This window comes from Ambystoma mexicanum, chromosome 7q (genome assembly GCF_040938575.1).
Source record: "Ambystoma mexicanum isolate Mex_15411 chromosome 7q, UKY_AmexF1_1, whole genome shotgun sequence".
Classification (NCBI taxonomy): domain Eukaryota; kingdom Metazoa; phylum Chordata; class Amphibia; order Caudata; family Ambystomatidae; genus Ambystoma; species Ambystoma mexicanum.
Genome location: NC_090941.1, coordinates 627,457,579 through 627,482,559, shown reverse-complemented (window position 1 = coordinate 627,482,559; position 24,981 = coordinate 627,457,579). Strand labels below are relative to the sequence as shown.

General features: G+C 46.8%; 1 protein-coding gene across 4 annotated transcripts in view; it reads right to left on the bottom strand.

The window, feature by feature from the left end:
• LOC138528557 (uncharacterized) overlaps window positions 1–24,981 on the bottom strand; it is a 788,016-nt gene that overhangs the window by 638,288 nt on the left and 124,747 nt on the right. For 3 of the 4 annotated variants that reach the window (XR_011284169.1, XR_011284170.1, XM_069640323.1), the window contains exons 2-3: window positions 19,382–19,648; window positions 14,289–19,183 (exon numbers count right to left, since the gene is read on the bottom strand). Coding sequence is in view for 2 of the 4 variants with exons in the window: in XM_069640323.1 (XP_069496424.1) it covers window positions 14,289–19,183; window positions 19,382–19,648 (5,162 nt within the window). In the remaining 2 variants the exon portion in view is untranslated. The remainder of the gene's footprint in view (window positions 1–14,288; window positions 19,184–19,381; window positions 19,649–24,981) is intronic. The other variant, XM_069640324.1, reaches the window with a different exon arrangement.

Genomic DNA, 24,981 nt, shown 5'->3' with positions numbered 1-24,981 from the left:
AGTCTGCCTCCGTCATCTCCTTTTCGAGCTGGTCCCTTTTCGTGGACCGCCTCTTCCTGTATGCGGCTGCCTGAGCTATTAATTCTCCTCTGATTACGGCCTTCATGGCCTCCCATCTCGTAGCTGTAGAGGTGAGGTCAGGGGGGGTTCTCTTTGAAATAGCATTTGATCGCTTTGGATATAGCATCACGGACGGCCATGTTGTGCAACATCGGCTGGTATAGGGTCCATCGGCGCCTTTCAGGGGTGTCCGGGTCAAGGATTGGGGAGTGGTCAGACAGACCCCTTGTGCCAATTACCACTTCATCTGTGAACTGTATGAGCTGTGGGCTTGCAAGTCAATTCGGGATGAGGATCGGTGGACATGGGACAAAAAGGAGTATTCTGTTGTGTCCGGATGAAAGACCCTCCAGGTGTCCACCAAGCCCAGGGTTCTGAACAGGTGGCAAAGGCTCAGGACAATCTTGAAATCCCTGGGAGATGGAGCACCCATTCTGTCCAGCAGGGGGGTTGGGGACCCCGTTGAAGTCCCCGCCTAGGACCACCTGGCCCTTGAGGAAGGGGAGAAGAGATGACTCCAGCTCTGCAAAGAAGGTCTCCTGATCATCGTTTGGCGCGTAGACCGCGATCAGTGTGTGAAGCTGGCCATAGAGATCCCCCTTAATCGCCACAAATCTGCCCTCTGGGCTACACAGGATTCCTTTCTCTTTGCCCCTCGCTAGGAGAATCGCTGTGCCTCCTTTTTTGCTGGGTTTCGAGGCCAGGTATTGAGTTGGGAATGCCTGGCATCATAGCCTAGGGAAGTCCTCTGCTAGGAGGTGTTTCCTGGAGAAACGCTACCGAAGCTTGGAGGTCCTGTAGAGGCGTAGGATGGATTTGCGTTTTATGGTGGAGTTCAGGCCCCAGACATTCAAGGAGATATAGCGTAGCTTGGTATGTGGTGGGGGAGAAGAGTGCTGCTCGTCTTCAGTGGTCACTGGCAGGAGACTTCCAGACGAGGGTTGTAGTTGCCGGTCCGCTGTAACCAAGTTTTAACAGTAAACCAACCAGGACCAAACATGGCCTGGCAACTTAAAGGGCCGGAAAAGGTGGTCCAACAATCACGCGGGCTAGGGTTGGGGTGGGGAGGGGGGGGTCGTTCCCAGCCCGGGAAAAGGAATAAAACAAAAATTAACCAGTTGAGGCCTCGGGCCAGAGTGATTGTCCATCCACTCAGCTGGGGCATTACGTGGGACACCCGGATGCCGAGAGTGCGGGTTCCGCCATGGAGAGACGACAGTCGGTTATATTTTCTGTGCGGCGGGGGGTTTCCCTCCCTTTGGGACTTTCATCCAGCAGCTGTGCTGAGGCTTCGGTGTCGAACTCTGCATGTGGTCGGACGGGGAAGTTGCAAAGAGGTCCACCTCTGGGATGTCCCATTGATGGAAAATGTTGGAGAGGACAATGCTGTTCATCTCCCACTCGTATCTGATGCCGACTGGCGACTGAGGGAATCTGTAGCCACATTGATGTGACCCGGGATGTGTACAGCCTGGAGCCAAACATTGTGCCGGATGGCCCAGTCCCAAATTTGTATGGCAAGATCCACAAGGAGAGGAGAATTGGTGCCACCCTGCTTGTTCATGTAAAACATGGCCACCGAATTGTCTGTGCGAACACAAACTACACTGTTGCTGTAGGGAGGTATTCAAAATGGCCTCCATGGTCCCGGGAGGTTGGCCCACTATTTTGTCAACGCCTGGGGCGAACTACGTCACAGAAGCAAGTGAGGCAATAGTCTCCTCAGGGGAGTCTGAGGCCTTGCATACCATATTAGCCTTGAAACAAGGAACCTCAGCAGAGCCGGTACTAGCAGATCTAGGGTGTTTGACACGTTAGGGACTGCCCCAGAATTAGCCTCTAATGGAGGATCCGCAGCAGAGCTGGTACTAGAAGGCCTGTGGTGAATGACTGCCTTCTTTTGCCCCGTGAACAGAACTGGTATCACCACTGCCGTGTGCGTGGGAAGGCTGAGGGATATACCTTACAGCCAAGACCCTGGATGAGGGACTCTCAATTCTGTTGGTGTCCAATTTAGCCCCAAGAAGGGGAACCTCAGGTTTAACCCCGGTCCATATAGCCACATCGACAGAGGCCTCGAGTCAAGACTTGGTACAGTTAACTCCAGATGCCGAAGCCTCTGGGCGAACCCTGGTATCCAGAGCCACAGAAGAACTGGGCTCAACCTTAGCCCCAAACAGGGAACCTCGGAAGAATATCTGGTTTTGGCAGACCCACCGCGGGGCCCTGAGAGGAGTCTCTGGAGCGCCTCGCCGAGCTGAGACCAAAAGGGAGTACTCAAAACTGAAAGTGTTCATCTCCCATGGAGAACCGCAGATATTTCCCATGCGGGCTCCAAATCAGAATGTGCAAGTACGCACCCTGGAGGTCCACCACACTGAGCCAATAGCCCTTCCGAAGAAAGGACTTTATTTGGCAGGGCGTGATCATCTTGAATTTCTTTTGGGGAAGAGATAAATCGAACTGGAAAAGATCTAGGATAGTGTGCAGGCCAGCCTGGTTGACTTTGGGCACTGAACAGACGGGAGTAATAGCCCTCCCCTTGCTCCCTGAGGGGAACAGGTTCCACCGCTCTGGGGTCTAGAAGTTTCTGTACCACGGCTCTGAGGGAGGGCAACCCAGTCTGCTGCAAGGGAGGGTTGAAGGGTGGTGTATGGGGCAGGGGCAAGCGGAAGCCCGCCCAAGCGATAGACAAAAGCCACTAGGTCTTCAGTGATGGTCTGCCACGCCTCCAGATGAGACGAGATTCGTCCTCCCACCAGAGTCTTGTGTGACTGACAAATAAATATATAATTTTGAGGATTTGACAGCAGGGAGACTATCTGTCCCTGGAGAGGAGGCTAATGGGCGAGAGAAAAACCGACCGCCTTGCCGTTGTTGCTTTCGACAAGGCCCACCAACCGGCGCTTCAGTACGGTGCACACAGCAATCCTGAAACCCCCTGAATCCAGAGAAGGACTGAGTCTGGGACCCTGACCTCTGTGTATAAGGGGCCTTAGCTGTCACTTTAGTCTTTGTGAGTTCCTCGTCTGTAGAATAATGGAACAATTCCTTGCCATCAAAAGGAAGGCCTAGTACTTTGTCTTGCACTTCCTTTGAGAACTTCGTCACATGGAGCCATGCCTGACAGGAGATGTCAACCTAGACCATAAGGCCTCGCGGCAGAGGTATCTACATGATGTGCCGCAGCTTCCAATAGATCATGTGCCAACACTTTGGTGTCCGACGAACTGGCTTTAAAATAGTCTAGCCTATCTGCAGGAATACACTCCTAGAAATCGGCTAGCTCTTCCCACAACTCAGATTGGCTGCTGCCAGGATGAGCTCGGTGTTCGCTTGATGAAGTTGAAGCACCGAATTGAAAGACGTCCAGAAGCTTATCCTCTTTGGAAAAGATTTGGGCCGCTGCCGTGGAAGATGCAGAGGCCGGCTTGGACTGGAGAGTGGCTGCTGCCACCACCATTGACGAAGGGAGCTGACAAGCCGATAAGGCAATCTCCTCAGAGGCATGAAGCTTACACAGAGCGTCAATCCTCTTGTTGTGGTGTAGCCCGGTATGGGGTTTATCCCAGACTTTACAGGCCTCAGCCAAGAAGACCTTCTGGAGGAACAGGCCGGTGCGCTAATGAGGTGACAGGGTAAAGGCTCCAGAAAGCTCCCCCTCCTGTGGAGTGGGGGCCTCATGTACTGGAATATCAAGCAGGGCCATCATATCCAGGACACGGTCATGGAATGCTCTAACAGAGCGGGGCTGCTCATCGCTATCGTGATCCGCTTGAGGCTCATCTAGCGAAGCAGGAACTTCTGTTCCCTGGTCCACTGCGCATAGCACCTCAGGTTTTAAAGTGCTATCCCGTTCTACTGGTGTCTTCTCTATAGGAGACAGCAGGGACCGAGGAGGGAGTGGTGGAGGAGGTCTGACAGGAAGCAATGCAGAAGGTGGCTCCACCGGGACCTGAGTAGGAACAGCCGGGACAGAAGGTGGGACAGGAGGTTCAGAGTACATTTACCCGAAATGACCCTTGAAATACCCCCGCATGGCATCAGAGTGCATGAGCGTCTGAAACTTCCCAAAAAACATAACCTCTGACAAAGGTTTTGGCACTGGAACAGGCAGAGGCCGCTCGTGAGGGGCATACCCCCATGAAGCAAAGAGGATGGTTGCCAGGAGGGCCGGATCCACATATATGTGGTGCGGGACCAGGAGGGAGCAAGACTGTATGAGGCAGCGGTGCCCGAGCACACCAACTGAATGAAGGGCGGAATGGGTTTTTGTTGTCCACATAGCATGGAAAAGGCTGCTCAGCCCCAAAAGAAATGCTCCCAGCACCAGACGTTGTGACCGTTGGTGTAAGGGAGGTATCCAAAATGGCCACCGTGGACCATGGAGGTTGGGCCGCCATTTTGTCGACACCCGAGGAGAACTGTGTCACATGTGAATATGAGGGAATTGTCTCCTCAGGGCAGATAGGGGACGTAAGTGACACTTTAGCCTTCAAACAAGGATCCTCGGCTAAGCCGGTGTTGGCAGGTCTTGGGTGTTTACTCGACATCTTAGGAACTGCGCCAGAAGTAGCCTCCAGTGGAGGAGCCTGGGCAGAGCCGGTACTGGAAGGCCTGTGGTCCGTGGCCACCTTCTTTGCCCCACGACAGAAACGGTACCACCACAACCCTGAGCGTGGGACAGCTGCGGAACGTACCTCACCGACAAGGCCTTCAAAGAGGATCTCTCGATTCGGTCGGTGCTGGATTTAGCTTCAAGAAGAGGAACCTCTGGTTTTAACCCGGGACGAATAGCTCCCTCGAGAGGGGCATTGAGCCGGGACTGTGGAAAGCTCCAGAAATTGAGGCCTCAGGGCAAACTACAGTATCTGTGTGGAAAGCTCTAGAAATAGAGACTTCAGGAGGAACCCCGGCATCCAGAGCCACAGAAGAACTGGCCTGAACTTTAGCACCAAAACGGTGAACCTTGGAATAGTGTCCGGTTTTGGCAGGCCCGTTGCGGGAACCCTCGGAGACACTCTGGTGCGTCTATTAGCCCCTTCGTGGGGCACCTCTGGGGAAGCCCTGGTGACCGAGCTACATAAGCCTCTCCCGGTCCTGGAAGACCCCCGGAAGGAGTCCCCTGCCTGGGCACCCTAAAAAGTAAATAACTTACCGGGCGTTTCTTCTTTTCGTCGATGAAAATCTGTAAATGGGGTGGAGGAACGCACTGAAACACTTCCTCCCACCAAAGACGACGGAGTGCCCGGACGGAGAGGGAATCGCAATCCAAGTGATTCTCTAGGCCTAGACACTCCATGCAAAGAGTGGTTATCTGCCCTGGCGAATGACGTTCGCACGAAGAACAGGACACGAATCCCAGACGCTCCGGCATAGACAGAGGGTTAGATGACCGTGCAACCGGAGTAGGAAGGAAGGACAAAGGGAATAAAAAGAAAAATTCACAGTGATGCTAGTGCGTCCAGCCCCGACAGCGCAGAGAAAAGGACTTAAGGGCAATGCGTGGGCAGAGCTCAGGAGGGCGGGGTTACGTTCTTGTGCGGTACCCTGTGTAAAAATAAGACGGACACATTTTTTCATTTTTGAGGCTTTTTAACAAAGCGTTCTGGTCCCGTCACGAAGGACAGAATGTCCCACAAGTATGGAGGAAAGGGGACGGGACGTAAGAGTATAGAGAATAACTTATTAAGGCCAGTGACGTTAGGAGAATGCCTCTGGGTGCCAAAATCGTCATTCCCAGGCAAAGTCCTGAACCACAGAATACTGGGTCCACTCCTCCAGCTCTGGTGGAACAAGAGTGAAATGAGAGGAGTCACCTCATGGCCTTCTCCGATGAGTCACGTATGCTCCCCCCCCCCCGATCAGAAACTACATCCAGGAACAACAGCACTTCCAAAAATGTTTTGAGGCGGGCTTGGACATGGTGGGACAAATAATAAAGGGAAACGCATGCATCTCCCTCCAGCAACTGGAGAAGGGGCTTAGAATAGGTTCCCTTTCAATCTTCCACTACCTTCAATTGAAGTGTGTCTTGTACAAAGGGACCCAATGCTGTTTGAACACATTCTGGACAGTACCACATCTACATCGGGTCTCATCCCTCGAATGTATAGAGCCCTGTTGAACACAGAATCAGATATGAATGAAGCCCTCAAGAAGAGATGTTAAAGGGAGCTATCCATGAGGATCTCTGGAAGCAACTCTACACCGCCGCCCACAAAACTTCCATCTCATGCCAATACGAATTGCACTGTCTTCATGGGTGGCACAACGACCCAGTCTGCCTCTCCAAGATGTTCCAGGAATAGAGCCCACTCTGCTGAAGAGGTTGTGGCCAACAAGCCAACAACTGGTATATGTGGTGGTCGTGCCAGAGAGTGCAGGCATTCTGGAAAGAGGTCCTGGGCTGGGTAAAGAGCTTGGATGGCGTTCAGAGACGCTGTGCTCCCTGGCTTGTGCTATTCGGGCTTGAAGTAGAAGACCAATGACAACGGCTCGCGCACATGCCTAGCTTTCTCTTCCTCTTAGCCACAAGGGTCGGCCTCACTATAGGTTGAAAGTCACCCTCGCTCCCCTCTGAGAAAATGTGGGCCCAAAAGGCCAAAGATTTACGAAACTGAGAATATCACAAGGGCACTGCATGACTTCTCTCCCGCAAGAGAAATGGAATGGTCGCCCCTTCCTCAAAGCATACAAATAAAAACCTCCCTCGCTCTTCCGATACGAGTGCTCCTGTCTGCCGGACCACCTCATGTCCCAAGCTTGATTCCCGATCCCATCTCATCTGTTGGGGTGTGTGGGGAGGGAGGAATAACGGACTACGTGGTTAAAAAGTGTGTTAAGATTAAAGTTTTGTTAACTGGTTTTAAAAAAAGTTCAAAATCTTAGTCGATGTCGAGATTCCAAAAGCAGAAATATTGGTTACATGATGATATATGAATGTTGTGCACCTTGACTAAGACTTAAAGAAAGAAGAAGAAAAAAAAAAAAACAACTACCTAATCTGCCTACTAGCTAACTTGTTGCCTCTCTAAACTGCCTCGGTCTCACACTTCCTCTGCCTCCTCTGTAGCACTTTGCCCATCATGGTCACATCCCAAGCACAGCTGATCGCACCACCTACCTGCACTTACAAATTGCCACATTTCATTGTCCTTAATCAATGCAGGTCTACCTATAAATCGTTCCGGGTGACTGTTCCATTTACTCCCCTCCACAACCTGGTCTGAATATCCCTCCAACACACCCCATTGCAAGAAGCTTACCGCTTTACGTCAAATCTGATTTCTTATCTAATGTACGCTCTTTTGGGATCAAAAGAGCATTGTTCCTCCTATGCATAAATCCCTTTTTAAAGTAAACTCATTGCTATCCATGAATAACATATGTTCCTTGGTTGTGTCACAGAGATGTGTGCATCTCTCGAAATGAACAAATTACTTACCCCGGGTAACGTTCTATCGTTTGGATGTTCCTCCGACGTATTCCTCATCTTATGATAGACACCCAAAGCATTAACAATTTGAAGGTGGGAGTATCAATTAATTTAGTATTTAAACATGGACCTAATTGGAGGACGGCCTTTGCAAAAAGACCTCCCTGACTGGAGGAAGAATCCAGGCAGTAATGTTTAACAAATGTATGAATAGACGAGTAAGTGGCCACTGAAAAGATGTAATTTATTGGGACATCCCTTTGAAGCACTGAAGAGGTTGCCATGCCCCTTGTGGAATTCGCTCTTAGGCCTTCCGGCAGGTCCCTATCAGCTAGTCTATAACATTCAACAATAGCCAGGATAATCCATCTGGATACTGCAAGGCCCAATTTGGAACCTGTATACACAATAAAAAGTTGGTCAACCTGGCGAAATTTAGCCATCCTTGAAATATAAAAACTTAGATCCATTTTCGGGTCTAGTCTATGTAATCTCTCCTCTTCTTCGCTGGATGATAGAATGTTGGCAACGTTATTTTTTGTGATAAATGTAAGTCAGAGACTACCTTCGGTAGAAAATATGAATATGGTTTCACCCTAAGAATGACCATCTTCAAAGAAAGTAGTATGAGGAGGCTTGCAAGAAAGAGCCTGCAACTCACTTACCCTGCAGGCTGATGTTATTGCGATAAGCAAAACAGTCTATAATGTCAAGAGCCTTAAAGGGCATGAATGTAAAGGCTCAAATGGGATACATGGCAAGAACTTTAATACAAGGTCTAGGTCCCAAACGGGTACATTAAATGGAACTGGTGGGTGTACATTAGTAAGTCCCTTCAAGAATTGTACTATCAAAGGGATTTTAAAATAAGAAACCTCTTCTGAGGAGCGCTTAAAAATGGAATCGCTGCTAGGTATCTCTTAATGAGTGATTCCAATCTGGAACCCCAGATTGGCTATTGTAATAGAAAAGAGAGTACCATAGGTGTGTCACATTGGAAAGGATCCACATTCTTATCCTTACATGAGTTGCTAAACATATTCCAACGGCAACTGTACAAAGACTTAGTTGCTGGCCTTCTGGCCGAAAGCAAAATCTCCATTACGTCATCCGGGAGGTCCCAATCCTTGTATCTCAGCCTTTCAGAAACCATGCGCGAGTGTCTTGACCTCTGGATGGAGAACTCGACATTCCTCTTGCGAGAGAAGATCCTCTCTTTGTGGAAGACGTATTGGAGGGCAGATGGACATATCCTAAAGGTCCGGGTACCACGTCCTCCTACACTCCTACACCTCTCTTGTTGAGGTAGTACATGGACACTGTTGTACATTATTATCAGGACATTCTTTCCCCGTACAGAGGGCAGGAAGGCCTTCAGCACTAGTCTGATTGCACTCAGCTCCAAAAGGTTGATGTGTAGTTTGGACTACAATGGAGACCAACGACTGCTGATGTCAGCACGTTGGTGTGGGCTCCCCACCCCGTGAGTGAAGCTTCTGTCACTACTGTGATCTCTGGCCATGGCTGCCAAAAAGATTCTCCCTTGAAGGTACTGACTAACTCTGCTCGGAACTTGCAGTTGGTACGACATTGCCTGAGAATGGGGACCATTGAGTCCTGGGAGCCAATTGGAGGGATCTCATTCTCAAGCGTGCCTCTGGCACCAGGAAAATGAAGGATGCCATAAGCCATAGCAACCTCAGAAAACGAAGGCCAGAAGATGCTGGGCATTCTGGAATTTTGTTACCATCTGCAGAATGTACTGAGCTCTCACCTCAGGAAGCGAGGCTTTCCCCGAGGCAGTATCCATTGAAGTCTTTGGAATGGTGTCATGTGGGGCTGCTTGTAATTGAGGGAGAAGCCCAGTCTGTGGAGGGAGTATCAGGTGATACTGAGATGGTCCTGGGCTTATTCAGGGCTCGTTTACCCGATCACCCAATCATCTAGGTTGGGGTAGACATGAATTCCCCCTGCCCCCCTCTTCCAAGACTCGCTGCCACGACCGTCATCAACTTGGTGAAAACCCTGAGGTGGAGGTCAGCCCGAATGGCAGAACTCGAAACTGATAATGAGAACCGCCAACCGCAAACCTTAGGTACTTTCTGTGCTCGAGATGAATTGGCACATGAAACGAAGCATCCTGAAGGTCCAATGAGACCAATCAGTCTTGGAGTTGGAGCCTGAAGGATTTGAGAAACGGTAACCATCTTGAACTTGTCCTTCCTGGGGAACTTGTTACATTTTCTTAAGTACAAGATGGGTCTCAATCCTTAGTCCTTCTTGGGAATCAGAAAGTAAGGGGAATACCAACCCTTGTACCTCTCTGCTGCATGTACATGTTCGATTGCACCTTTCTCTAGCAGGGTTAGAATTTCTCCTGGATTTTGACATGGTTGTATCCCGGTGGATGATCTTAAGGCCTTTTTTGAAAAGGAAGGCAGTAACCTTGGGCTACCGTTTCCAGTGCCCATGCATCTGAAGTAATGCCCTGCCATTCGTTCAGATACTGAGAAATTCTGCACCGGGGTCTAGTGGGTCAAGGCCTCAGAGTAGTTTAGAGGCGGCTGCAGTAGCGGCTGAGGGTAAAGTTGCAGCTGCTGTGGCTGATTTAGCACCCCTTCCTTGTCCACCACGAGGGAATCTTCTTCTGGCCCCTTTGACTAGCTTCTCCTCTTCCAATTAAGGAATAGAAACTAAAGGACGACCCCCTCCAGGAAGATGTGCCTGAATAGGGTTGCTGAGGTTGTCTAAAGGAGGCGCTAAGGGATTTAGCCACCGCCTTCAAGGTCTGCAGCTTCTCCAATCGAGACCTCTTCGATTTTTTATGCCGGGAGGAGTCTCTGGACTCGCCAGACTTTTTCTCCCACTTCGAAGAGGACTTTGAAGCTAACCTCCCCACCGCCAGTTTACCTCTACGCTCCCTGAGAGCTGTCTCGGTCATGGCCTGACAGTACCCACAGTCGTCGGTACGGTGCCCAGAGCCCAGATACCACAGGCAGATGCAGTGAGGATCCCTAATAGATATCTTCGATCTGCAGTCGTGGCATTTTTTAAACCGTACTTTGGTGTCGAAGGAGTCGAGGAAGACGACATTTTGTTTTTACGAAAAACTGAAGCGTGCCGTTAATAACCAAGTGTAAGCTCTGAAAAAAACAGAACCGAAGCGAACGGGCGCTGCATGCACTATTTAAGTGGATGATGACGTTGACGATCGACGGAGGCCCTCGATATCGCATACAGCGCCCCCTCTGTCGAAAGAACATTTCTTCCGAAGCAGCATAGCTGGAGAGATATAATATCATAAGATGAGGAATACGTGGGAGGACAAAATCCATTCGAAATTGGGATTGCCTTTTTGGGTCAAAATTGGGATTGAATTTTTGGGTCAAAACAGAGATGGTATGCTTAGATGTAGCTGTTGCCATTGTAATGACCAAAGTTTACAAAACAGACAGTGAGCTTCAATGGAAACGGGCTCCCAAGTTGAGACCTGTGCGGACCACAAGCAAATCAGTGGCATTTCTTTTGAAGTAAATACTATGTTGCAAAGGCAGAGAATCGAACACCAGCCTCCAGCATGACATTTGAGAATTCTACATACAACTCTTCATTCTGGTAAGGAACCTATGTAGAGTGCATAGTCAGTATTCTTTTGATTTTGTAGCCACCATAAGAGGCACAAGGAGTTGGTGTGGAGATTACTTCAATTGCCAGTATAAAGCATTGCTGAAATCAGAACTGCTGGCTGCCTTACGGTGGCAGTGTTATTTTTCCCTTTGCATGTAAATCCGCTTGCTTACCTGTCATTTTTTTTATTCCTGTGTGGGGCTTCCCATCAAGGAATGCCTCCTGTGGGTGCAAAAATGCACTGGAGCAAGGGAAAAAAATTATTCAGAAAAACAAAAAGCCAATTATGCCAAGTGTTATGAGATTCTTCACACAAGCAGAGGTATGAATTGTTTATGACGATCAAGGAAGTCTACTGTGACGATTCACAAGGTGTCGAGCCCTTTGCCAAAAGTAATACGATGAAGAAGAGCACAGGAGATATGAGGGTCCTAGACTGTACTAGAACTGGTAGGAGGCAGCCCAGGGGAGGCATGAGGATGAAGTCATCAACAGAGGCAAAGGACTTTTTGGGACTGGCAACATTGTATAAATGTAGACAATGGACTAAAAAACCAGTCAAACCCAGCCAGAAGAAGCAACAGGTGCGGGAACCAGTGGGAGTTCCAAACGCTGTGGACAGATCAGAATCGGATAAGAGTGAAGGACACCAGCGAAGCGTGGAAGCAGTTCTCCGGGGGACAAGTTGAAGCTGACCTGAACACAGCAGGAGAGAAGAGCCAAGCAGCTGACCAGAGCGCGGAGTTGCCGGTGTGCTGCAGAAACCGGAGAGAGAAGCCTGGTACATCTGAGAGAAGAACCCCAGTCCCAGGAAGTCCCAGTGGCGTGCAGGCATCCCTCCGAAGGTAACGGAAGGTGTGTGAGACCCAGAGGGGATACAAGGGTGGAAGAGACGCGTTTGGGCCCCCAACACTTGCAAACTAAGTATCCGAGGAGAGCTACCTCATTGCAGTGGCGACCATAAGCCCAACCACCACCAGAGACAGGTCGGAGATCCCAACTAATGTAAAACAATCACCCAAGGAGAGCTTTACTTCGCAGTGGTAGTAAGAGGCCCACCCCCACCACCAGATAAGGCTCTGGGACCCTAACAAAAAGGAACCAAGCAAGCAAGGAGAACTTACTTGTCGCAGTGGCTGCACTTTGCAAACACCAAAACCGAGTGGCAAAGTGTAGATCAAGTTGAATATTGTGAGAAAAAGCTGTCTAGACAACAGGGGAAGGGAGTCCTTCTCCCCTGGCCTTGTTGTGAACTGTGCCAAGCAATACCAGAAGAAGGGAGGCATTCTCCTGGTCCCGAACTGGGAGTTGTTCCAGAGTCATCAGGGGAAGAGAGTTATTCTCCCTGCTTTTATTGGAAACTGTAGAGATAAGCACCAGGAGAAGTAAGTCATTCTCCTGGACGTGAGATTGTATAATGGCTGTTTGAAAACTACAAGCTAGGGGAAGGGAGTCATTCCCACTAGCATTTATGTTGCAAGAGAACATTCTTTTGTACTTATCCGAGCATCAGGGGAAGGGAAACACTCTCCTGGAGGAGGAACTTTCTGTTATATTATCCTTTAGTTGTAGTGTGAGGGATAGAAGTAGGTTACGAAACAGGATAGGGGAGTTATTTTTGATGGACAATTTTGACACACCCTTTAGTATTTGTTTTGGGGCAGGGAAAATCCTCACAGAAATAGGGATAGGTTTGTGGTACTAAAAATAAAAGTCTGTAACCACCACAATGCCACCTTTTGTCAGCTTCCTTCTTGGACACCCTTACACTACCTATATATGAATTCAGATTATTCTCCATATAAAAGATTACGACTATTACATTTTTATCGATTCCATTTGGATCCTCAAATGTTAAGAATGATAATCCTTCAATGCAGAAAGGATCAATTTAACTCCCCCTGAAGAAGGTCCAGCATTTAAAGGCTCTAGTGGACTGAAACATATAGGAGCAGAGGCCACATTCTAGGTAAAAGGTGGGACCTTCGAACAATAAAAAAAAAAAATAATGAGTTGCGTTAAGAATGCTAGAATTAGCTAATGAATTGAGAAGCATGGTGTGTGCATTAAATGTGGATTAGATGATTTCCAATTAAAACAAATCTTGAAGACTGGGTGATATTAGCACAGGGGTAGAGTATTAGCATGTTAGATTATTTTGCATTTGTTTGATGTGGAGTCTATGTCAAATTGTGTGCAATAAGTTTTTACATAGTTTGCGGAAATCCAGATGGGTCGATTTGGTATATGTATCATTTAATATTGATTATATGTTTTGACATGTGACACATTTTTGAAGATTGACTGAAAAAATTCAATGTGTTGGCCCAGTGAGGGCATGTACATTTTGTGACTGCTCCTCCTATGTTTCGTATATAAATGTGATTCTGATTATCAGGAATAACAGGGAGGGTTCTAGACCTGACTTTTTCCTAAGGAAGACGATTGGATCAATGAAGAGAACATGAACAGATAATTTGCATAAAGTAGGCTTTTCAACTTACTGAGTACTTTAAAATGATTACCAGTGCAGGGTTTGAAATTAAGATTGGACAAACATGAGCTAAATGCACCTCCTGGGTATCCAGCATTAACCTGTGACCAGGATCTACCACTGGGTAACGAGGATCTAGTTCATAGCATACTACAAATCTAACTTCCATGTGAGAGGCAAATATATAGTTATGCACATTATTTATGACGCCTTAGCCTTTACATTTTGTATATATGTCCTTATGTTTATGTATAGCTTGTGTTGGTTCAGCATCAGTTGGCTTAGGGATCCAAACGTAACTCCTGGTAGCTGTTGGTATCAAGCTAACCAGACTCTTCCATGCTAAAAGCTGGAGCTAAATAGTTCCCAGCTCCCCTCAATTTCAAACCCTGCAGTGTTATGGCTAGGAAACTGACACTTTTACAAAATAAACCTATTCAGATGCAAGTTTTGAAACTACTGCATTTCCATTGCCAAGTTGAACTCCTGAGGTTCTGTTAAAAGTACAGCTGAACAATTGGAGGTAGGTAAGCAAGTGTAAATCTGGGGATCAAAGAAAGAAAATGGGTAGATTGTATAGACAAAATAGCTTACCCTTGTCTGAATATCACACTTGAAAACAATGGGCAGTATATGTTGAATAATGCAGTGTTTCAATTATCAACTTACCTGGCTAATGTTGTTTTTCCTGAGCCAGGCACACCTCTTAAAATAACAAGCATCTTGTGCCTTCCAGGCTCACTTGGAACCGGACTACATGAAAACAGGCTCATCTCCTCAGGTTGGCACTCAATTTCACAATTTTCCCAATATTCATCATTGGTGTCACAGAGACCATCACTTGTAGGTGGATCATCCTGATGACAATGTTCTTCTGCGTAGGCCATCAATTTGTAGATATCATCCTCATAACAGAACTCACTACTTTGTGCAGCTTTGGAACAATGCAACGTATTCTTGATATTCCTTTCCTGGTAGCCATCATACCCATTATAAGGAGTTTTGTTACTTTGACAAGGCGAAGCACTTGTCAAGTGTGGCGAATGTGAGAAACCTTCATTTCTTGGAAGGGGTGAAGTGCTTGCTCTATGTGATTCATATGGGGGTGTTGAACTCCTCAAAGATGGGAAAGTACTAGCTGAATGTGATTTATTTGGAGGACGCCCACGTCTTGAAGGAGGGAATGTATTTTCAGAATGTGGAGTATCATTAGGTGAGCCATACCTCGAAAGTGGCAAATTCATTGATGCGTGCAGCGAATCATTAGGAGGTCCATACCTAGATGGAGAAAAATCGTTTGCTGCATCCGGCAAATCATTATGCAATTGATACCTTGAAGAGGGATTTTCATTTGTCCCATGTGGGCAACCATATCGTGGAACCCTTGAACGGGGGATTTCATTTTCTGACCGTTGTGCATCATTAGAACATCTGTAACCTAAAGGGGAGAAATCATGATCTGAATGTTGTTTATCATCAAGAAATGGTGGCCTTGAAGAAGGAAACTGATTTGGTGAATGTAATGCATCTTTAGAAGAGCGATAACTTGAAGGGGGGAAATCATTTTCTGAATAAGGTAAATTATCAGCATGTTGATCCCTTGAAGAAAGAAAATAATTTTCCGAATGTGACGCATCCTCAGGCAGGCGAGTTCTTGAAGCAGTGAAATCGTATTGCGAATGTGGTGCATTTTTATTAGATGTTCGATATCTTGAAAAGTAATCTTTTGTTTCAGGTGGTGGATCATTAGATTGATACCGTGAAAGTGTGAAGTTATTTCCTGGATGTAGAGTACTCTTAGAAGATTGATATCTTGAAGGGGGGAAATCATTTGACGGATGTGGGGATTCAAGATGGGATCCAGACCCCGAAGAGGAAACATCCTTTGCCCTATGCGATGGAACATCAGAAAGGCAATACCTTGACGATGGAAAATGGTTTTCTGTACGCTGCATATTATTGGGGGGGCTACAACTTAAAGGGGGTAAACCAGTTGTCATGGACTGCGTTCTGGGATGCAATTCATTCTTTGTTGAACAAAAGTTACCTGCTGAATGTGTTGTATTTGAGGGCAATGAACAACTTGGAGACTGAGAAGCATCTCTTGTGTGTGAAGAATTGGGAGGCGGTCTATTCCTTAAGGTAGTGAAATTAGTAGCTGCATGTGGTATATTGACAGGCGGGCCACTCCTTGAAGATAAATTACTTGCTGCAGAGTGTGATGTGTTGATTGAAGTTCCATTCTTTGGTGGGGGAAAGGCACCAGACACATTTACTGCACTAAATGGTGTGCCAATACTGGAAGGGGGCAAAGTACCAAACTGATGAGGGGAATGAGAAGGCGACTCAGTCCTTGAAGAGGTTAAAGAGGGTGCTAGATGTTGTGAATTGGGTGGAGGTGTGCTCCTTGGTGGGGGAAAATTATTTATAAGGGATGGTGCATTGGCAGAGGGTCCGTTGCTTGGAGGAGGAAAGGAAATTGCTGATTTCACTGTATTGGCAAATTGTCCATTCCTTGAAGGTGGGAAAATATCTGCTGGTGGAGGTACATCAATATTAGTTGTGTCTGTTCGATTTGCTGCAACGGGATACCCAGTACTTGCCAAATTATGTGTACCAAGAAAAGTATTAGGACTTGAAAAGGAACATTTACTCTGAGGCTGTGATGTATCTGAGGGAGGTTTATTTATAAAAGCACTAGATGAATGAGGTGTAAAAAGGGGAGGTGCCATCTGAAGACTGGCACAGGTACCAGTTGAGTGTGGTACACTTTGAGACAAACTATTTTTAGAAGGAAAAGTACTTGTTTGACTTAATGCATCTGAAGAATGGCCCATACTTGAAGGGGGGAAACCAGCCATTGGAGCCAAGGTGCCTGACGGAGAAGCCCTGTTTGCAGGGGAGAAGGTACTCATTGTATTTGCTGTCTGAGAAGAAGGCCCATCATTTAGAGGGCCTAACGTACAAGCAGAATGCGATACATTAGGACGAGGGCCAGCGCTTGCAGGAAAAGCATGGGTTGGTAATTCCGCAGAATAGGAAAGAGATTCATTACTTGGAGTTCTTAAAGTATTTGTTGGATGCACTGAATCGGTAGGAGACCTGCTGGAAGCAAAGGAATAACTTAATTGGGGATGTCTAGTACTTGACAAAGAGACTACTTGAGGCGGTTGCAATGAGCCTGTTACAGAGGTTGGTGGCAAGGAACCTGCTGGATGAGGAGGTGGCAAAGAGTTTGCAAGAGAAAGTGGCGGCAAAGAGCTTTGTCGAGGCAATGAGTTTGGTGGAGGAGGGAAAGATCTTGGTGATGGAACCAAAGATTTTGGTGGAGGAAAAGAGCTTGGCAGGGGAGGAGGGAAAGAGCTTGTTGCAGGAGGGAGAGAGCTTGGGGGAGGGTGGAGTGAAGTTGGAGGAGGAAGAGAGCCAGGGGGTGGAGGAGGAAGAGAGCCAGGGGGAGGCGGAGGAAGAGAGCGGGGGGGAGGTGGAGGAAGAGCGACAGTAGGAGGAGGAAGAGAGCCTGTGAGAGGCAGAGGAAGCGAGCCAGGGGGAGGCGGAGGGGGAGGAGGAGGAGGAGGCGGAGGAGGAAGAAGAAGAAGGGAACCTGGAGGAGGAAGAAGAGAGCTTGGAGGAGGACAAGAGCTTTGAGAAAATAGAGGACTTTGTGGAGGAGGAGGAGGAGGAACTGGAGGTGGTGGAGGAGGAAGAGAGCTTTGCACAGGAAGAGAGCTTTGCAGAGGATGAAAGATAGATGCTGGAGGAGGCGGAGCACTTGGCGGAGGGGGAGGAGGGGGTAGTATATTTGCTAGAGGAGGAACAGAACTTACCAGAGAAGACGTAGTGAGGTATTGTGGATTACTTGGTGGGGGAAACCTACTGGCTGAATTTTGAACATTGGGAGGAGGTCCATTAATTGTAGGGGGTAATATATTTCCTTGATACGGTACATAACTGTAACTATTGGAATAAGAGGCAGCATTTGGAGGTGGGAAAGCAGAAACTGGATATGTTGGGGTGCCATAACTACCGGAAGGAGTAGAAGGTGTAAACGTAGTAGCTGGATATGGCAGTGGATTATAACTATTAGGAGGCGCTCCATTGCCTGGTGGGGGATATGTGCTGGTTGGATATTGACTGTATGTCAGATTACTGCTGTATGTTGGAAAAGGAGGCGTCTGTGGAAAGCTATAGGTCTGCGGTTGCTGCCAATTTGTCCAAGATGGATTAACTGAAGTACTCCAATATTTTGAATGCACGTGCCCACCAAACTGTTGCTCCGATGCCCAACCAGAGGATGCATGACTTGAAAAACGTTTCTGTTTATTTTCTGATTGCCATGTTGAGTCCATGTTATTGTAGCTACCATACCTTCGCCGTTTATCCTGTGAAAAAGGAAGATTCTGTTCACTTTCGTGAGCTTTGTCTCCAGGCTCATCAGTCTCTTCAAGTTGTTCCAGTTCTTTATAGAACTGGCTTAATTCATTATCTATTTCAACTTTCTCACCCGTTTTTGGTAACAAGTCCCTTTCATCAACTTTCTGGTCTGTAACATCAAAGGAGGATAAAGTCACATCTTCGGTGCCTTCATCTGTTCCAAACTTGTTACTGTCCTTGCCTCTTTCGCCTTCTGCTTTATCAGGTTTGTAAAGGGGCCCTATAAACACTTTACTGGTCACATATTTACTGGTCTCATTCTCACTCCTAGATGCTGAAAGTGAGGTATTTTTAACGCTTTCTTTTATATCTGGCAGAACAAATCCAGTCGATGAAGGGCATTTCTCATCAAATTCAAAACGGCTTGTATTTTCTGTGACACTAGAATTGGAGGATTCCACCCCTGATGAAAGAATTTTACTATTATCTTCATTTTCAGTTGTTTTTAAAAGGTCTAAACTGAAAGTCTCATTTGAATTGGACAAGTTAACTTCATCATTGTTACAATCTTCAATTGAAGATTTGTTTCTATTTTCTTCAATATTGGACCGAACAGATTCAGTTATCGTGTGGCATTCTTCATTTAATTCAAAATGACTAGTGTTTTCTGAGACAACAGATTTGCAGAGTTCCGCCTCTGCTGAATCAATGTATGCATCCTCTTTAAATAGTTTTAAAACATCTAATCTGTCAGTTTCATTTGAAGTTTCCTTAAGTTCTTGATCAATGCAAGATGAGATTTTGGTTCCATTTTCTCCAGTCTCAGACAAAGCAGATCCAGTAAATACGGAGTGACATTCGCTAAAATCAAAAGGACAACCATTTAATGTTACAGCATCAGAACATTCAGAGGTTCCTGGAAGAATCTGACCACTATCGCCTGTATGTTTTTTTACAACACCTGAAATGTCCGTATCATTTGAATTTTCCACATTTTCTTTCTCCTTGTAAGCATCAGAATATCCTGCCTCATTTGGTTCATTCACTTCTTTTTCTTTTGCTGGTGGTCCATCTGACCCATCACTAAAAAGTGAGTCAAAGAGATCTTCTGATTTAAATTTTTTAAAACTTGGCTCACACGTTGGTTCACTTTCACATTCCAATTCATCTGGTTGCTTTCCAGTATGCTGCATCTAGGGAAAAATAGAAAAAGGCAATATTGATACAAAACACCGTCTTCTTGCGCTCCTACCCTCGGTCCATACTCTACTATTCCTCTTAAATTTATTAAGAGTACAATTAATTCAACTTATCTAGCAGAGCATTTTTTAAAATTTGATTTCACAATTCATATTTTGTGCAAAAATAGGATTAATGTATTCTCTTCATACCAGATTATTGCTATCAAGTTTGCAGGATTCCAAAATATTTGCACTTTCAGGCCCATTTGATTTGTCCTCATGTTTTCGGTCACTGGGAGTGGTTGAATATTCAATCTTGTTTGACTCGGTTTCAATTGTTTCTTGGGATGTATGGGGATCTAAGGGATCCTCCAGAATAGAGTTCGATACCTCTTCCAATTTTATCTTTTTACAGCACGGCTCAGATGTTGTACTTTCACATTGCAATGCATTAGGTTTTTTTTCAGCATTCAGCATCTAAAAAAGGAATACATAAACGTTTAAAGCCCTTATCTAAATATGAACGCCAGAAAATCAGATAAGTCTTCATAGGTTTTGAAACTCCATTTACTTCCTGTGTAAACAAATTGTTGAACAATCAATAGTTTGTTTTATTGAAACATTGCTAAAACACAAAAGGGCATGATTATTGCTTAACCACCTCAAATTCAACAGCGGCAAATTAAATAGGACAGTATGGATCAGTTAGACAGGCTGAAGCTTCTGTCAGTGGTTGGTACTGCTTAAGTTTACCATCAAGAAATGGTGGCTTCCAAAAAGGAAAATGATTTGGTAAATTTAATGCATCTTTAGAAGGGTGATAACTTGAAAGGGGGGAAATTAATTTTCTGAATAAGGTAAATTATCAGCATGTAGATCCCTTGAAGAAAGAAAATCATTTTCCGAATGTGGCGTATCCTCAGGCAGGTGAGTTCTTGAAGCAGAGAAATCATATTGTGAATGTGGTGCATTTTTATTGAACGTTCGATATCTGGACCAGTAATATTTTGTTTCAGGTGGTGAATCGTTAGATAAGGTTACAATGTTAAGAGACAGATTAGTGCATTTTCCGCACCCAGTGCCAATGCCTTTTTTGGTGATTTTGGTATTTCGCCATTCAATGCCTTCTAACGTTTTCTGTTTCATTAACCCCTTAAGTGCCAAGGGCGCTTAAGGGGTTAAATGAAAAAAAAAGGAGGACTTTGCTCATTTATCCAAGAGTGTTACCAGTAACAGCAACAATAGATGTAAAAACATTTTTCTTCAAGGATTTGCCAGAGATTAAGTAGAGGTGCACAACTGCATTGACATAGTATGGTAGCATGAAAGTGTTAAACTTGGATAAAAAAAAAGACAAAAAAAAGACTAAAATAGGAGCAAGATCTAAAGTTGGATACAAAAGGTTGCCACACATTAAGTTGTGACCAATCCCAAGGTATCGTCACTGCTTTAGATGGAGGAGCCCCTTTCCATGAAGACAGGGAGGCAAGGTCACTACTCGATAGTCCCCCTGGGGGCGGTGCCTCAGCAGGATCTCATGAGGAGGAAGAACCCCACGAATAGTAACCATCTCAGGAGAACGCAGTATTCCTTTGGCCCGCCCACCTTCCCTAGAAACAGCTCCAATTCCACACTGCCTAATGCCTGCATGTATTTTTACATTATATCCCAGGCAAGAACTACAGGGACGAGGAAGTGGCCACGAGTAAAGAAGATCACTGACAAGAACAAATGCACACGTTCTAGCCCTTGGAACAATCCTACTGGTCAGCCGTCATTGAAAGGCACTGAGGGAAGAGACGGATGGAGTCTCCATTGTCGGCCCTGCATGAAAGTGCCCAGGTACGTGCAGGACAGCAAAGCAGAGAGAGAGGCAGACAGTGTCCAGGGGAGAGACACACACACACAAGGCCCACAAAGCAGAAGGCAGACCGGAGAAGAGGCAACTTACCCGCCGGTGACCAAGGCCACTGGAGTGCAAGGGATCCACCGCTAAACTGCATCAGTTAGCAAGGGATGCTGATTAAGCTCCTGGGAGACCCGCAAACAACCGGATGGTGAGGGCGAAAGCCCTAAAGGTACAAGGGTGGCTAGACATAAGGCACCACACTTACACGTGTCCCAAGAGAAACACAAAATAAGATAAAACACCCCGTCAGGTAATGAGACCAAGAGATAAGTTGCAAGGATAACAAACTTTATATAATATATAGTAGGCCAGCAAAGAACTCTGCTGCTCGAGAGCGCTCTGCCAAAAAGTATACGGGCAGCACATTAGAAGAGACAATTTAGTCATGAATGGCATCACATACAGTAAAAAAAAAAAACACAAACACAGTACTCATTGGAGTGACCCATGGAACACCCTGCTTTATAGGGGATGTCATGCGCTGATTGGTTGCTGTTTCCCAGTTGGTCGTGGTGCACGTGGGTCACCTGGGATCATCTCATCTCCGCCGTGAGGTCGGTGTGAAGAGGCGTCCCCCATCCTAACTATCCAAGCTAAACAATAAAAGCTAACAAATCATGAATAATGGTGGGCACCTGGTCATCACATAAAAGGGGGTACTCAGAAGAGGGAATATATACTGGCATTCTGACCTCCACATTCAGGGCTCTCTTTGATAACGCAGTCTACCTACCCAGGTGTCTCATGCTATAGATGAACAAGTCACTTCTTACCTGGTAACGTTCTTCCGATGGGATGTTCCTCCGACGTACTCTGTATCTTGATAGATCATCTCCAGCTTGCTGGCCTCGGAATTTTTTTTTCAGTAGAGGGCGCTGCGCGTCGACGTCCCTCGAGCTGATGTCCCTCGACAGCCTCCGTATCGGCGCCGACATCATCATGCGTATAAATAGACTTGCGCAGCATCCGTTGCTCAGTTCCGTTTTGACGTTAACAGTTGTTTTACATGAATTGGCTATTGACCCAGAAGGAGCGTAAGATGTAACCACAAGGAAAGTTTTACTGAGGGGATGGATGGGAGGGGCGATAAGGAATACGTCGGAGGAACATCCCATCGAAAGAACGTTACCAGGTAAGAAGTAACTTGATCTTCGAAGGGATTGTGTCCTCCGATGTATTCCTTATCTTGATAGACTCCCATAGCAGTGGTGTGTAACTGGAGGTGGTAGTACAATTGCCATGTTTCCCTTCAAGAATGAACAGAGTGCAACACGGCTTTGCCAAATCTAGTCTCTTGGCTAGAGGAGGAATCCAGGTTGTAAAATCTTGTAAAGGTATGTCAGACAACCATGTGGCAGCCGCACATATGTCTCAAATCGGTACCCCTCTTTGGAGGGCCGAAGAGGCTGCGATACCCCTGGTTGAATGAGCCCTAAGATTTTGAGGAGGCTCTTACCCTGCCAGTTTGTAACATTCCAGAATGGCCAAAATAATCCATCTGGAAATGGTCCGTTTTGTTATCGGTAATCCCAATTTGTGCCCCGAGTACCCTACGAACAGTTGGTCTGCTTGCCTAATCCTAGCAAGTCTGCTGATGTAAAAGCTCAAAGCCCGCCTTGGGTCCAGCCTGTGTAGCCTTTCTTCCTCTTTCCCCGGATGGGGAGGGGGATAAAACGAAGGTAAGGTAATCTTCTGAGTGATGTAGAATTCAGAAACCACCTTTGGGAGGAAATTAGGCTTCACTTGTAGGACAACTTTGTCTTTATGAAAAAATTTGAGGGGGTTCACAAGATAGAGCTTGTAATTCGCTCACCCTCCTAGCAGATGCGAACAAGAGTGGAGTGGTTCAAAAGGAGTACCCATCAGGAAATTTAAGACTAAATTTAAGTCCCATAAGGGAACTTGGAATGGTCTTGGAGGATAGACATTGGTTAATCCCTTCAGAAATTGCATTACTAAGGGTAACTTGAAATACGATGGTTCCTCTGCAGTGCGCTTGAAGATCGATAGCGCTGCAAGATAGCCCTTGATAGTGCCAACCTGAAGGCCCGAATTTGCCAAATAGAGTAGAAAAGAGAACACCGTTGGAGTACCACATGAAAAGGGTTTGATATTCTTTTCTCTACACCAGCTGCAAAATTTGTTCTAACGGCAGCGGTATAAAGTCTTTGTTGCTGGCCTTCTTGCCGAAAGCAACACCTCCATGACGTCATCTGGGAGGTCCCAATCCTTGTATCTTAACCTTTCAGATACCAAGCGTGAAGGTTGAGGGTTCTGATGTCTGGATGGAGAACCTGACCTCCCTTCTGCGAGAGAAGATTCTCCTTGAGTGGAAGACGAATTGGAGGGCAGATGGACATGTCCAGAAGGTCCGGGTACCATGTTCTTCTGGCCCAGTCCGGGGCAATTAGGATCATGGCTTTCCAGAACCTTCTCAACCTCCTGATCATTTGAGGAATGACAGGGACTGGAGTAAACACGTACAGAAGTGGAAACTCCCAGTCCACTACGAACGCGTCCCCTAAAGCTCCTCTCGGGGGAAATTCCCTTGAACAAAACTGATCGCACTTCCTGTTGATGCTGGTGGCGAACAAATCCACTTGAGGGGTTCCCCAAAGGGTGAAGATCTGTTGAAGGACTTCCTGAGCTAGTTCCCACTCGTGGGAGACTGTACTCTGCCTGTACAGAACGTCCGCCGTCAAGTTTCTCTCTCTGGCCAAGTGAACTGCCGATAGAGAGATTGCTTCTTGGATTGCCCAAAACCAGAGCTGCATCGCCTCTCTGCACAGAGGCAGTGATCCTACGCCTCCTCTTTTGTTGAGGTAGTGCATGGCCACTGTGTTTTCCGTCATTATCAGGACATTTTTCCCCTGTACAGATGGCAGAAAAGCCTTCAGCGCTAGTCTGATTGCTCTCAGCTCTAACAGGTTGATATGTAGTCTGGACTCCGATGGAGACCAACGACCGCTGATGGTCAAGTCGCTGGCATGAGCTCCCCAACCCGTGAGTGAGGCATCTGTGACTACTGTTATCTCCGGCCATGGGTGCCAAAACAGTTCTCCTTTCAAGATGTTCTCCTGGCAGGCCCACCACTGAAGGTCTCGAGCCACCTTGTCCGGAAACTCGGAGTTCTTAGTGTCCACTGAAGAGATCTCATTCTCAGGCGTTGGGCATTTTGAAACTTGGTGACCATCTGCAGAATATCTTGAGCCCTCACCTCTGGTGGCGAGGCTTTTCCCAGGGAAGTGTCCAGGACCGCACCAATGAACTGGAGTCTCTGTGATGGTATCATCTGTGACTTCTTTAAATTGAGGGAGAAGCCCAGTTTGTGATGGAAGTGGCAGACATAATCTAGCTGGATCTGAGCTTGTTCCGGAGATTCAGCTCTGATCAGCCAATCGTCCAGGTAGGGGTAGATGTGAATCCCTTCCCTCCTTAGACTTGCAGCCACTACCGACATTAGCTTGGTGAAGACCCTCGGGGCAGAGGTCAGCCCAAATGGCAGAACTCGAAATTGATAATGAGAGCCGCCAATTGCGAACCTCAAGTATTTCCTGTGTTTGAGATGGATTGGCACATGGAAATAAGCATCCTGAAGGTCCAGAGATACCAGCCAGTCCTGGAGCTAGAGGGCCTGAAGGATCTGAGAGAGAGTTACCATCTTGAACTTGTCCTTCCTGAGGAACTTGTTCAATTCTCGTAAGTCCAGGATGGGTCTCAGTCCTCCGTCCTTCTTGGGTATTAGAAAGTAGGGGGGGGGGGGGGGGGGGGGGGGGGAGTACCAGCCCTTGTTCCTCTCCGCTACAGGTACCAGTTCTATGGCACCTTTCTTCAGCAGGTCTACAATTTCCTGCAAGAGGAGCGGATCTGGAACTTTCCAGAGCTGTTCCCCGGTGGATGA